The 12,021-nt window shown below is 37.3% G+C and overlaps 1 protein-coding gene across 5 annotated transcripts in view; it reads right to left on the reverse strand.

Moving 5' to 3' along the window:
• Window positions 1-334: 334 nt before the first annotated feature.
• The window catches only part of LOC137278309 (limbic system-associated membrane protein-like), a 126,346-nt gene continuing 114,659 nt past the window's right edge, over window positions 335-12,021 (reverse strand). For 3 of the 5 annotated variants that reach the window (XM_067810572.1, XM_067810570.1, XM_067810569.1), the window contains 4 exons: window positions 7,962-8,090; window positions 5,938-6,225; window positions 4,907-5,089; window positions 335-3,538 (listed from right to left, as the gene is read on the reverse strand). In XM_067810572.1, coding sequence (XP_067666673.1) covers window positions 3,441-3,538; window positions 4,907-5,089; window positions 5,938-6,225; window positions 7,962-8,090 — 698 coding nt within the window. In that variant the 3' untranslated portion in view covers window positions 335-3,440. The remainder of the gene's footprint in view (window positions 3,539-4,906; window positions 5,090-5,937; window positions 6,226-7,961; window positions 8,091-12,021) is intronic. The other 2 variants (XM_067810571.1, XM_067810568.1) reach the window with 1 other exon arrangement.

The following is a 12,021-nucleotide window of genomic DNA, read 5'->3' on the forward strand; positions in this document are numbered from 1 at the left end:
AAGCCCCAAAATGTCTCAACATACTGGTGACTTTCAAAATGGAATTCTTACTGGACTTTTCATTTCGACGGCAAAGTAAATAATGTGATCAAAAGCACATTGAAGAAAAACTATTCAGATATAAAAAAACCCCACACTATTCAGATAAGAATCCTTGAAAGATATATACCAGACTACAATTATTCACAACTGTACAAGGATTTGGCACAAATCAACTACACTAACTACTAGGCAGCAGTTACAAGGGGGGTAAGCAGCCCAGGAATCTTCACATCTCCAAATCAAACAGAGCCCAGGACCAAATAATGGATACATAAAACTTAACAAAGGCATATTTTTCTATTTTTTTGTTCTATGTGTAATATTAAAAATCAAAGATATTTCATAGAGATATTGACTGAATGAAATAGTGACCAAATGGTTGATGACAGTTCATCTGGATAAATATATGATCCCAAAAACATTTAAAAAATTAAAATACAAATTATGATTACTGTCATGATGGGACAATTCATTCACACATGATGTATTGAGGACTGAATCGAGGACTTGATAAGGAACTTCTGTTGGCTTTATGACGAATAACAACCCAAGAAATGAGAAACACACCAGAAACTGTTGGTGACAAAGGATCAATGTGAAGTGACATCCTCCTATTCTTGTCGAAATTTTTTTGTGGCTGGTAGGTGCGTCTGGTTTGAGTAATGTAACAGCTATATGGCATTGTGTAGGATGCAAGTGTAAAGAAAAACTGGACAACTCACTCACCACATCAATAGTTGTTTTAATATTGCTTTAACACTGTTCCAGTTGTAGTGTTCCAGTGTCTGCTATTGTGGGAGAAAAGCCTGAAGTTTGTGTGTGAGTGAGTGAATGAGTGAGTGAGTGAGTGAGTGAGAGTAAAGGTTTACACTGCTTCCAGATATCATGAGGAACACCTGAAATGGGCTTCACACATTGTACCCACATAGGGAATTGAACACAAGTCCCTTGCTTGATGAGCAAATGCTTTAACTACTATGCTACCCCAGCCATCACAAATATCGACCATCATCAAGATAATTTTTACCCATAAGACTTTGTACCAAGTATTCAGATAATATGTTGAAATGACCTCGGAGCTGGCATACTGTAAGTGTAGACAGTAAGTTTGGATTCCTTCACATAAAATAAAAAGTGAATGAAACATTATAATTATTTGAGAGATGCTGAATCAGGATATTGAACTTAGGAATTCCAATCTCACATGCTTACATGTCACAAACTACTGACTATGAATAGTTATGCTTCCTTTAGTGCCACCAGTAACATGAAAGTGTATGACAGGGGTATCTTAGAAACTGTACTAGACATGAAGACACAGTTGATTTATTACTACTTCTTCAAAATTCAGCTGAAATATATAAGCTTTAAGCTTCTTCATATGACAGGCACCGTTTAAAATTATATCCTGTAACAGCAAGGAGACATGAATGTGTACAAAGGCTTGTGTTAAGTTAATTAGGGTTCTGAGCATGTTATGTTAAATAATACTGTCTTACCAGAAATCACAGGGCATTCACAAAACATCTGGATCATATTGGACTATACTGTTGGATATAACATTGTACAAACACAATAAAATCTGGTTTTCTGTTCCATTGCTATAAATGTACACTAATGCAAGGGAGGTAACTATGTCACCTCATGACAAACAGCACATATGTGTCATCATGTTTGTACATTGAGACAGAGAAGTATATGAACACATATTCATTGCACATAATCACAATAGGTTCAGCTACACAATATTCTGAAATATGAATTCATTTAGGTTTTCAGGTAGCATTGATATTATAACTTTGACTTGCAAAGGGAGACAACTCTTATTCCCAGGTCTTTGATGTGTGGGCCAAATTTGAAGTCACAAATAGTTTTAAATAGTATCTGCAGCTGTGAGTTGGTATACAACCTAGGGAGTTACCATTACAACAGGTCATGTCATAAAGCATGGCAATAAGTTGTAATACAAATAGTAGCAGTAGGTCATGTCACACAACACGACAAAGGTAACTTCAGAGAGCATGACAATAAGTCATCTTACACATGGTATTAAGCGATGACACACAAAAGATATAACGAAGCACTTGAAATCCATATTTGATATTATGCTGGATCTACCTATGTCTCTGCCATATTGAGATATATACACAGACATTGTGACCACGGTTGTACATATATACATGTGTCATGGTATTCATAATTGACAGCTTTTTTTCCACTGATAAAACATACAGATGTATTCCTTGATTCAAGCAGAAAATAGTCCTATGATTCTGTCTTGAAAATTCAAAACTCCATCCGTCCTCTAAACAATCACATTGAAACACTACGTTATATGGCGTCCAGCACGTATCACTACAGCTAATGCAATATTCACATGTTGATTGTGTGTGTTAAGGATTAATTTGTTGTTCTCATCACATCATATCCATAAAATAATTTTGTAGATCTTTGCACAAAGACATATGCACAATAATCTTCTGTGGACTAGATCAGTTCACTTTCACAGGTAAGAATGTTCCATTGCTTTATGAAGCTTGACACAGTGTTCCCCTACACTTCAGAGTGTTTTACTGCTGTCCAGAGCTGGAGATAGCATCACCCCTGCCCTTTGGATAGTTTTGTGCAGGTAGATAAACTGTCGAAATTTCACACTGGATTGTTTCATGCAGTTAGATCTGTCATACACAATGCTTTAGAGAGCTAGAGACATTCCCTCCATACACTTCAGACTGTTTCAATGCTTTCTGGAACTGGAGACATCATCCCTAACCTTTGAAATGTGTCATAGCTTTACAGAGCTTAGACTGTTGCTCCTTTACACTTTGATGTGCCATGTTGTTAATCAGCTTTAGCTGCCAACATGCAAATGGGGATCTGTCCAGATAGCTGTAGATTCATACCAAGAGTCAACATAGCAACTTTGGGAAGATCAAAGCAACAGCTATTCCTGATAGGGGTGTTTATGTATCTCAACAGTGTCTTCTCAACCTCAAATATTCTGGGACTGTAAGCCATGCACATAGATCAACACTGCATGGCTTTAACATCACAATCACATCAGCAGAGAATTCCATTATGCAATGCTAGATGAATGCTTGAATAATTATATGTACCATTCAATGTTTGATGTTAGTCAATGAAGTACACATACTATGATCTATTTGACTTGAATCACTCAAATCAGTATAATATGATAATATACTTATATTTGTGCATTTGTGATCTATTTCACAGATTGACAAGAGTGCCGATCACTTGGCAATCATTATCTGAGTTCGGTAACAATAATAGCTGAACACTGTCCACAGCCATTCATAGTGAGCATGTAAGTTTAAAGCCTGGTGGTAAGTTGCTGGTTGAGCCCCGGAATCTCTGGAGTCCTGTGGTGTACATCATCACCTCCTCACCACCAGCACACACACAGCAAAAACCCACCACCAAACACCTGCTTTGGGCTGGCATCCAGCACCACTCCCTGGAACATACACCTTCCCTGGAAAATACAGAACAAAATTGTTAGAGAACACAGCAATCCCAGTGGACAGTTGGTTTGTACTGATGCCATGACATCATTGCTATGTAGCTAGTGAGTGAGTATGGTTTTATGCTGCTTTCAGCAATATTCCAGCAGCATCATAGCAGGGTACACCTGAAATGGGCTTCACATATGGTATGGATGAGACACTTGAATCTGGGCCTTTGCCATGACGAGTGAAAGCTTTCATCACCATTCTACCAGACTGCCCATGGATGATAACGATTCCCAAACCTTCCCTATGAATACTGTCTCAGAAAGGTTATAACTGGATAGAGAGAAACCCTTTCCTAAGAGAACTCTGAAGAGGCTTAAATGGTTGTTAAGGAAACTCACAGACTTAAGAATAACTATTACAAAAATTCTAAGTATTTCATACATTTGGAGTAATTGTTCATTCTGAGGTTTGTAACTACAGTCTCATTCTCACTTGAGGTATCACTTTTACAGTAAGGGTCACAGGAATTGTCGCATAAATATGTTTCATAGAAAACCTGAAGGGTCACTCGTTTGGTGAGCTGGATTGTATGAGTTGATCATTCATGTAAACCACTGGTGTTGGTGTGTGGAAGCACATCCCGCCGATAAAATCCTGAACACCCAACCACTCGTATGAGACAGTCTATTGTTACAACCCAGCTACTGGTGAGTAATTCAATACTTGCTGCTTTACAAAACAGTTTGCAATATTTATCATATCATGTAGCCTAGAAACATGCCACTAGCAAATCATGTCAGACTAACACTTGGCCACTAGACACCAAGGCCAAAGCTCAACCATTGGAAAATAATGCTTGGCCACGGGAGACCAATGCTCCACCATGGACGACCAACACTTGACCATGGCAGAACAATGCTTGACCATGGAAGACCAATGCTTGATAATGGAAGAACAACGTGAGGGACCAATGCTTGAACATGGAGACCAACACTAGACCATGTGGGGCCAATGCTCAATCATATGGGACCAATGCTTGAACATGGAAGACCTATGTTTGACCATGGGGGACCAACAATTGACCATGGGATGGGGGAATCAACGCTTGACCATGGGGCACCAGTGCTCAATCATGTGAGACCAACACTCGACCAGGGTAGAATAACAATTGGTCATGGCAGACCAATGCCTGGTCATTGGAGAAACACACTCAACCACAGGGACCGATGTTAGACCAACACTTGACCATGGGAACCAACTCTACAAAAATGGACCATAGGAGAATAGCTCTGGACCATGGGAGACTGACATAGTCTTGGAAGACACAAAAAGGACCATACGAATCCCCCTCTGGACTAGATCAGATAACTACATGAGCATTGTTGTACCTGGAACACCATATCCTTTGTCTTTCTCCAAGTTCCACTTGTCTATTTCATATGGAGGAGATTCTGTGCGTGGAGCCACTGTCTTGTATGTTGGTGGGATGTAGGGTGTTTCTATTTCACTGTTTATGAAGAGAGTAGTTGTAGGTCTGGGGGTAGACGTAGGTGGTATATACTTGGGATATTCTGCAACAGAAGAATCATGTGCCACTTTCAACAATTTGTTTTCAAAGAACACACAACTTTTACCAAATTAACTACCCAGAAATAACAAAAAAGTTCACAAACTGACCATTACAACTATGTCCAAATTATTTCAAGGAATAGAGAAAAAAATTCAGTTCTGTTTCACAATGATTCTATGAACAGAAAAACTGATAGCTAATTCCAAGGCTAATGGGATGGATGGTGAGCTGCAATCAATCCACTCCAGTGTCTCCCTGGCGGATGATGATCGACATAAGAATCATCAGTTCATGAAAACCCCTAGCACTACAACTCCTGCATATTCAAGTATGGAGGCTATGATCACCTACAGGCTGAGAGTGTTTTATACAACAGCATCCTAGTTAGGAGTGACTTTAGCCATCCCTGCTTGTAACATGTCACCAGAGGGATTGGTTGGTCAAAATCATTGAATAGGTTGATACTGTTGATGTATATCACTGGATCAATTAATTACAGACTGCTGTGCTATATCTGGGATATTGCCGAGTTGGGTGTCATACAAGAAACACACAAACATTTAGTTGCTTTGTTTTTGTTTTTTTTTGTTTAATACAGCACACTGATATGTTCCAGCTATATGGCAGTGGTCTGTAAACAATCGAGTCTGGACCAGACAATCGAGTGATCCACAACATGATCATTCATCTATGGGATATGATGACATGTGTACACCAAGTCAGCGAGTCTGACCACCCAATCCTGTTAGTTGTCTCTTTTGACAAGTATTGGTTGCTGAAGACCAATTCTAACCAGGATCTTCATGGGTCCACAAACATTTGAAACTGAACACAACCCTTCCATCTTACCATAAAGCTGCATCTCTTCTGCATCTCCACCCAAAAGGTTTTCAGCTTCACATGTGTACATCCCATAATCCTCCTCCCCGATGTCCATGATTCGCAGACTCAATGTTATTGTGATACGATCGTCTTCATACACCTCGGATCGATACTTCCAACTCTGGTCTATCTTTTTCCCATTCCGCTTCCACTCTGTGACGCCTATAGGGTATGCTTGCACTATACACTCTAATATAGTCTCCTTGCCTCTACTCTGGCCAATCTTTTTATTGGGGAGTCGGATTTCAGGAGGAACTGAAAAGAAAATCGGTAAAATCACACGTGCATTGAGATAAAGAGAGGATACAGGCCTTACCATATGTTAAAGAACGAATAAACTTTTGCTTTTGGCACTCATTTAACCAGTACACATGAAAGACTTGTGACTAGCCTTAAGGGGAACACCAAATTCATTCTTAAAAATGTTGTGGTTAATTAACAGCGAGTGATAATTAAGGTGCCAAAATGTCCTCTGTCTTACTCTTCACATAAATACTTGGAAGTGAGGTTGTGGGCAAAGTGACAACAGTATTGCAGGAAGTATTATATTGACAAATTACTTCACATCTAAAAGTGAAATTGTTATGTTGTAAGCTATGTCATGCAAAACCTTGTTGTCCATCAATCAAATACATAATTTACGACCAGTACTACCAGTTGTTGTGATTTTCTAACTCGTTGAAAACAAACCTAAATTGCATTTCTCAGGGCACTGCCATTATTAAGAATCGAGACATCACAAGCTTAAGTCAGTTCAAGAATCAATCAGATTATGGCTTGTTTTCATCAAGTAGGAAAAAATCAACACTACTTTGCACGATACTTAACTAATGATTTTGCATGACACAGCTTGTAACATAATGACTTATGACTGTTATGACAACAAGCAATTTGACAGAACTTTCAATGAAAACAAGTTGTAACTCAGAAACTAGGCAAAGCAGGTAACAAGATTAAATAGCAGTAGATGGTGAAAACAAAGCTTTCATTTTTTACATCAGTTGTCACAATTTCAGGTTTAGGAAAACCTGTAAACAAGATAGTATACTCCCTGGAAATGTACATGAATTCTACAACACCCTACATATGTACACCTCACATGATATCACACTTACGCACCTCTCTGGTTGAAATTTTCTTTAGCTGTATGGTTGTCACATAGGTTGATTTTAGGAAATTAAATATCGAAATGGGTAGTTATAATGATGAGGTTGCGTTAATAATGATGCCAATAAATGATTTATGTATTTGTACCTCCATAGAGTATATGCAGTCTTAAACAATCTGCTGCCCATTCTGAGATAGGGCTCAAATGTTGAACTGTCCGTGAAACCTACACATTGTATGATTTTGACAATGACACTTCCTACATACTGCTTGAAAAAAAGCTACACAACAGACAATCTTTTTCTCCTATGACTGACGTTAATCTCTGATAGCAATGGCAGATTGATTAAACACACATACAAAGATCTGGTCATGTGTGACTTGCAAGGTAGGGTGGTATACCTGATAATACAGATGCTTTGCCGTAAGAGATGGTGGAGTATTAAATCAAACTGTATTGGCCTGCTACATGATCTGAGTTAAGTGTGCAAATAGATTTGTACCAACGTGCATGCACACATATTCTTGGAAAGTATTCAGATTAATGCTAGTAGACACCAGTGATCTGCATAGGTTGAACATCCTTGCAATGAAGGCCTTGTAAACAATTAGTTACTGCAAGATTTATTCCATACTTTGAATTTATTAGAAGAGTGGACGATATTTCGATAATTACCAACAGAATGCATTATAGACTTTATAAACAAAATGTCTATAATATGATACTGAACTTGCATTAGGCACCATTAATCTTGCTGTCACACTGCAACCTACAAAAAACTGTTGGAGTTTTGCATACATCATATTCAGAATAAGACTGGAATAGATAAGCTTCCTTGGGTGAAAGTCATCTTATAAAGACAATGTGACGGCATGAGGCTTACATTCAACATTAACTCTCATCCTCTTGCTGTCAGCCGGAGGGACGTTGTTAAAGGCCACACATTCATACACATCGTCACAGTAGCGTGTAACGTTGTATATCAGTAGCACCTCACCCTCCACTCCGATACCTGCAACACATAATACACAAAACCTTTTTGTCATAAAACATAGATGTACCACAGGTGGCCAAAATAGACTGCAGATAACAATGAATAGATTGTGACACATCTGTCTCAGGGGCGGCTGTTCCACAGTCAACCCAATAATGTCCAAGAGAAACACTTGTGTTGGATAGATAACTCTGAATTGCAATAGATGCAAATGCTCTGGTGTGGATCGAAACACCATTATCAAGCAAATGATGTCATTTGGGTGTAGATCCTAACATCATTATCAAGTAAATGATGTCATTTGGGTGTAGACCCTAACACCATCATCAAGTAAATGATGTCATTTTGGTGTAGATCTTAACACCATCATCAAGCAAATGATGTCATTTTGGTCTAGATCATAAGACTGTTATCAGCCAATGATGTCACTTAGGATGTCATTTGGGTGTAGATCCTAACAGTATTATCAAGCAATTGATATCATTAGATTGATAATGATCCAAACAGAAGGATCCAAAGAGAAACTTCCATTATGACAATACCGAAGCTGACAATGCATAAAAAGTGTTCCCCTTCACCACACCAGCTTCTAGATGCCACTTAAAAAACAGTAAATGATGTCTAAGTAACTAAAGAGGAAACTAAAATCAGAATTGATAGTTCCCATATTTTATCTCACCAGTTTCAACTACTTCTATCTGGATGCCAATTTGTGTTACCTTCCCTTAAAACAAACAGAGCTTGACAGGCCTTCCTACTATCCAGTATTGTGTTATTAATGCAGCAGATATATTTTTGAATGGTTATCATGCATGTGATAACTACTAACTCAGCCGGTTTACCTATGTGGTTAATTGTATGGAATTATCAGCAATCATTTTGTTTGTGCATGTAATTATTGTGGATATTTTGTGGATTTTTTTATACATTCATTTTGAGGCTGTTTTTGATACCAAAAGAATTTCCTTCGGGATAATCAAGTTTTATCGCATCTTCTTATCTTATCTTAAGCTTTGCAGTTTTCATTCCACAGACATTTGGCAGATGTGAAGCAAGTGCTCATTACAGACAGGCATAGTAACACAGAATATTGCCAGCCCCATTTAACAATGGAAATCTTCTTAAACAATTACATTGTCAGTGCCTGTCACAAAGTAAAGACATTGGGAACACATGGATGCCTCTGAACGAATAGTTCAAACTTCTGATAACGCACTGATATTCCCTGGTGGTAAACATGGGAAATAACTTATGAATGTACAACTGTGGAATGTGCAACTTCATTCTTCTAGATGCTAAAAATATTTTCAAGCACCTTTTCCTGTAATAAAGAAGTTATCTTGAAAACCATCTAGGTTGTTCATAACACCAGTTAATAAATGCCTTTTAAGAGTGGTGTTCTGATAATAGAAAGTAGAAAATTGATTAAAAGAAGGATTAAAAATAATTATTGATTGTAAAAAAAACATATTTGCCATTAAGTGGAATGCTGTTAATTTACTATAACGCACATGAAGGAAGTAAACTAACCATTACATTTGGTGAATATTCACAAACATGCGCTGACCAGAATAAAACTGTGTGTATCTTATTCATCACTATGGTAAATATTACTGTATATTACCTGTACATGAACAAATATTACATCTACTGTGAACGTATGAGATATACTGATAAATATTTGTTGCATTAATAAACACATTAACATTAATTAGAAAAAAACCCACTTAATACTGCATTAAAAAATGTGTATATATTATGGTTGATAACCATTAACCACATGTCCTCCAGTAGTTGATCGCAGATTTGGTTTCTAATTCCCAAAAATACCTCTCAAAGGAAATACTCCGCATTAGCAGAACTATCCCAGGATGACAGTATGCCTTAACTCATTAAGGCTGAGAGCCGCATATATGCGGCAAATTAATTAGCTTCTCACAGCGAGAGCCGCATATTGGGGATAATAAAAAGCACCTCTTATTCAGCGAGAGACGCATATTGGGGGTTATGAAAAGCACCTCTCATTCAGCGGTAATGATCAAAGATTAGCCTTTAGATTAGATTACTTTCTATGTTAATCAGAAGAACTATTCATGTGTTTTGATAACAATTGCTTGCAATGTCGGGGGCTTATACAGGCAAATGAACACATGTCTGCGCGAAAAGGGATTATGAGATGTTGTTACAGGAGGTACGTGTTTGTTACTCGTCATTGGGAGTGAATACTGAGATGCTATGTTTGCACATTGATTGAATTAACGGTGACAAGGTTACGAAACCTTCTTCTAAATTAAATCATTCATTCATTCATTGTAATAGTTCATATAATGAATCGTAGACATAAATAGCAATACTGTATTACACTCATGTTCGTGTAGATTTGAAATAAACCAAGTTACTAATTTAGACCTAATTTATTTGCGACTACTGATGTTTAAAGTTGACAATAATACATAATCGAATATGAAGTGATAACTCTTGCATCTACTCATAATATACATATATAGTACACATAAACCATACAAAGGTAACTGGGGTATTTTGTTCAAGCTGTTTCATGCTTATTTGAAATGTGATTTTTCAATGCAATTTACATAAGCATTGTGTAAGAAACGTTTGTATTTGATCTCTGTAATTATCTTATCCTGTGTAATGATCACGTGTATCAGATCCATCGTCAATAAAAGGAGGAGAATATATCAGTTACGGAATTGATGCGTATAATCATTCAATCAGACAACACTAAATATATGAACACCTCTTTCAACCTCAAAATAACAGCCTCTGGTCGAATGCATGTCCAGGTAAACTTTTGTCCTGTGACAAGTGTAAAACAAATTTATGCACTGTTACATCACTGGACAACCTGTTTTGTGGAGTCACTCCCATTGCCAATCTTCTGAACCTCGTTTGCTTTCAAAACAAATATAAGTATGCCCATCTTCATAAATATTTGGGGAGATTCAACTACAAGTGTATACATCACAAGAAATCAGTATCATGTTACTTTTTTGAATTCTATAATACATGTACTTGAATTATGATATTTATTCATAACAATGTACAGATTATATTGAAATGTTAAGCAAGCCATTATGTTTGATGTACAAGCAGTGTGCGCAAAAAGTATACGCAAATAAATACTATCTCTACTCAATGATTGGATTGGGTTATCCGGGGTAAAAATAATCGGATTGTAGCGCTTTGAGCGCTTAGAAAAAAAATAAACTCGTCAAAGTGCTTGTTAGTCCTACGTGTACATTTCAGGCATCCTTACGATTATGTATGTTCACGATACACAAAGTTTTTCATGATAGCTAGAGTTGATAAAGCCGAAATCTAGCATATCGATTGGTCAACGATCTAACCAATAGTCAATCTGTATCCAAGCTGTCTAGTGACCGAACATACTCTTCAGAAATTTAGTGCACGCCCCATCACCTGTCATTTCCAATGTGACAGGTATATCTCATGATACGATTGGTCATAGATAACAATTCAGGGACTATACTGAACAGTTAAGATACAAAACGTCCTATTCGGGAACTTTGATGACGCCCATCCCATGACCCTTTGTCTTATGTATGTGCAAGGAATAGCATTATACAATATGTATGTATGTATGTTCGTATATTTTCTGCGTTAAATCCAGATGAACCAAAGCGACAAACTGAATCTGTTATATGTAAGTCACAGACTAGCTTATTAGTACTTCCCTTAAAATATTCAGTATACACTAGCAATGTATCAGCAAAAATGCTTCTTTCATAGATTATTATGCATGTGCGTAAATTCGTCTTTACTGCCATTGACCTAGATGTTTTGAACAATTTAATCTCTCACAATGATATGAGAGGGACATCATTTGGTTTAAGTATGTCTTACATACAATGAAACGAACTGGCAAACGTCGAGACATCAAATGCAGATGTTCAAGCTGTGATGTGTT

The sequence above is a fragment of the Haliotis asinina genome, chromosome 3, assembly GCF_037392515.1.
Source record: "Haliotis asinina isolate JCU_RB_2024 chromosome 3, JCU_Hal_asi_v2, whole genome shotgun sequence".
Taxonomy (NCBI): Eukaryota; Metazoa; Mollusca; class Gastropoda; order Lepetellida; family Haliotidae; genus Haliotis; species Haliotis asinina.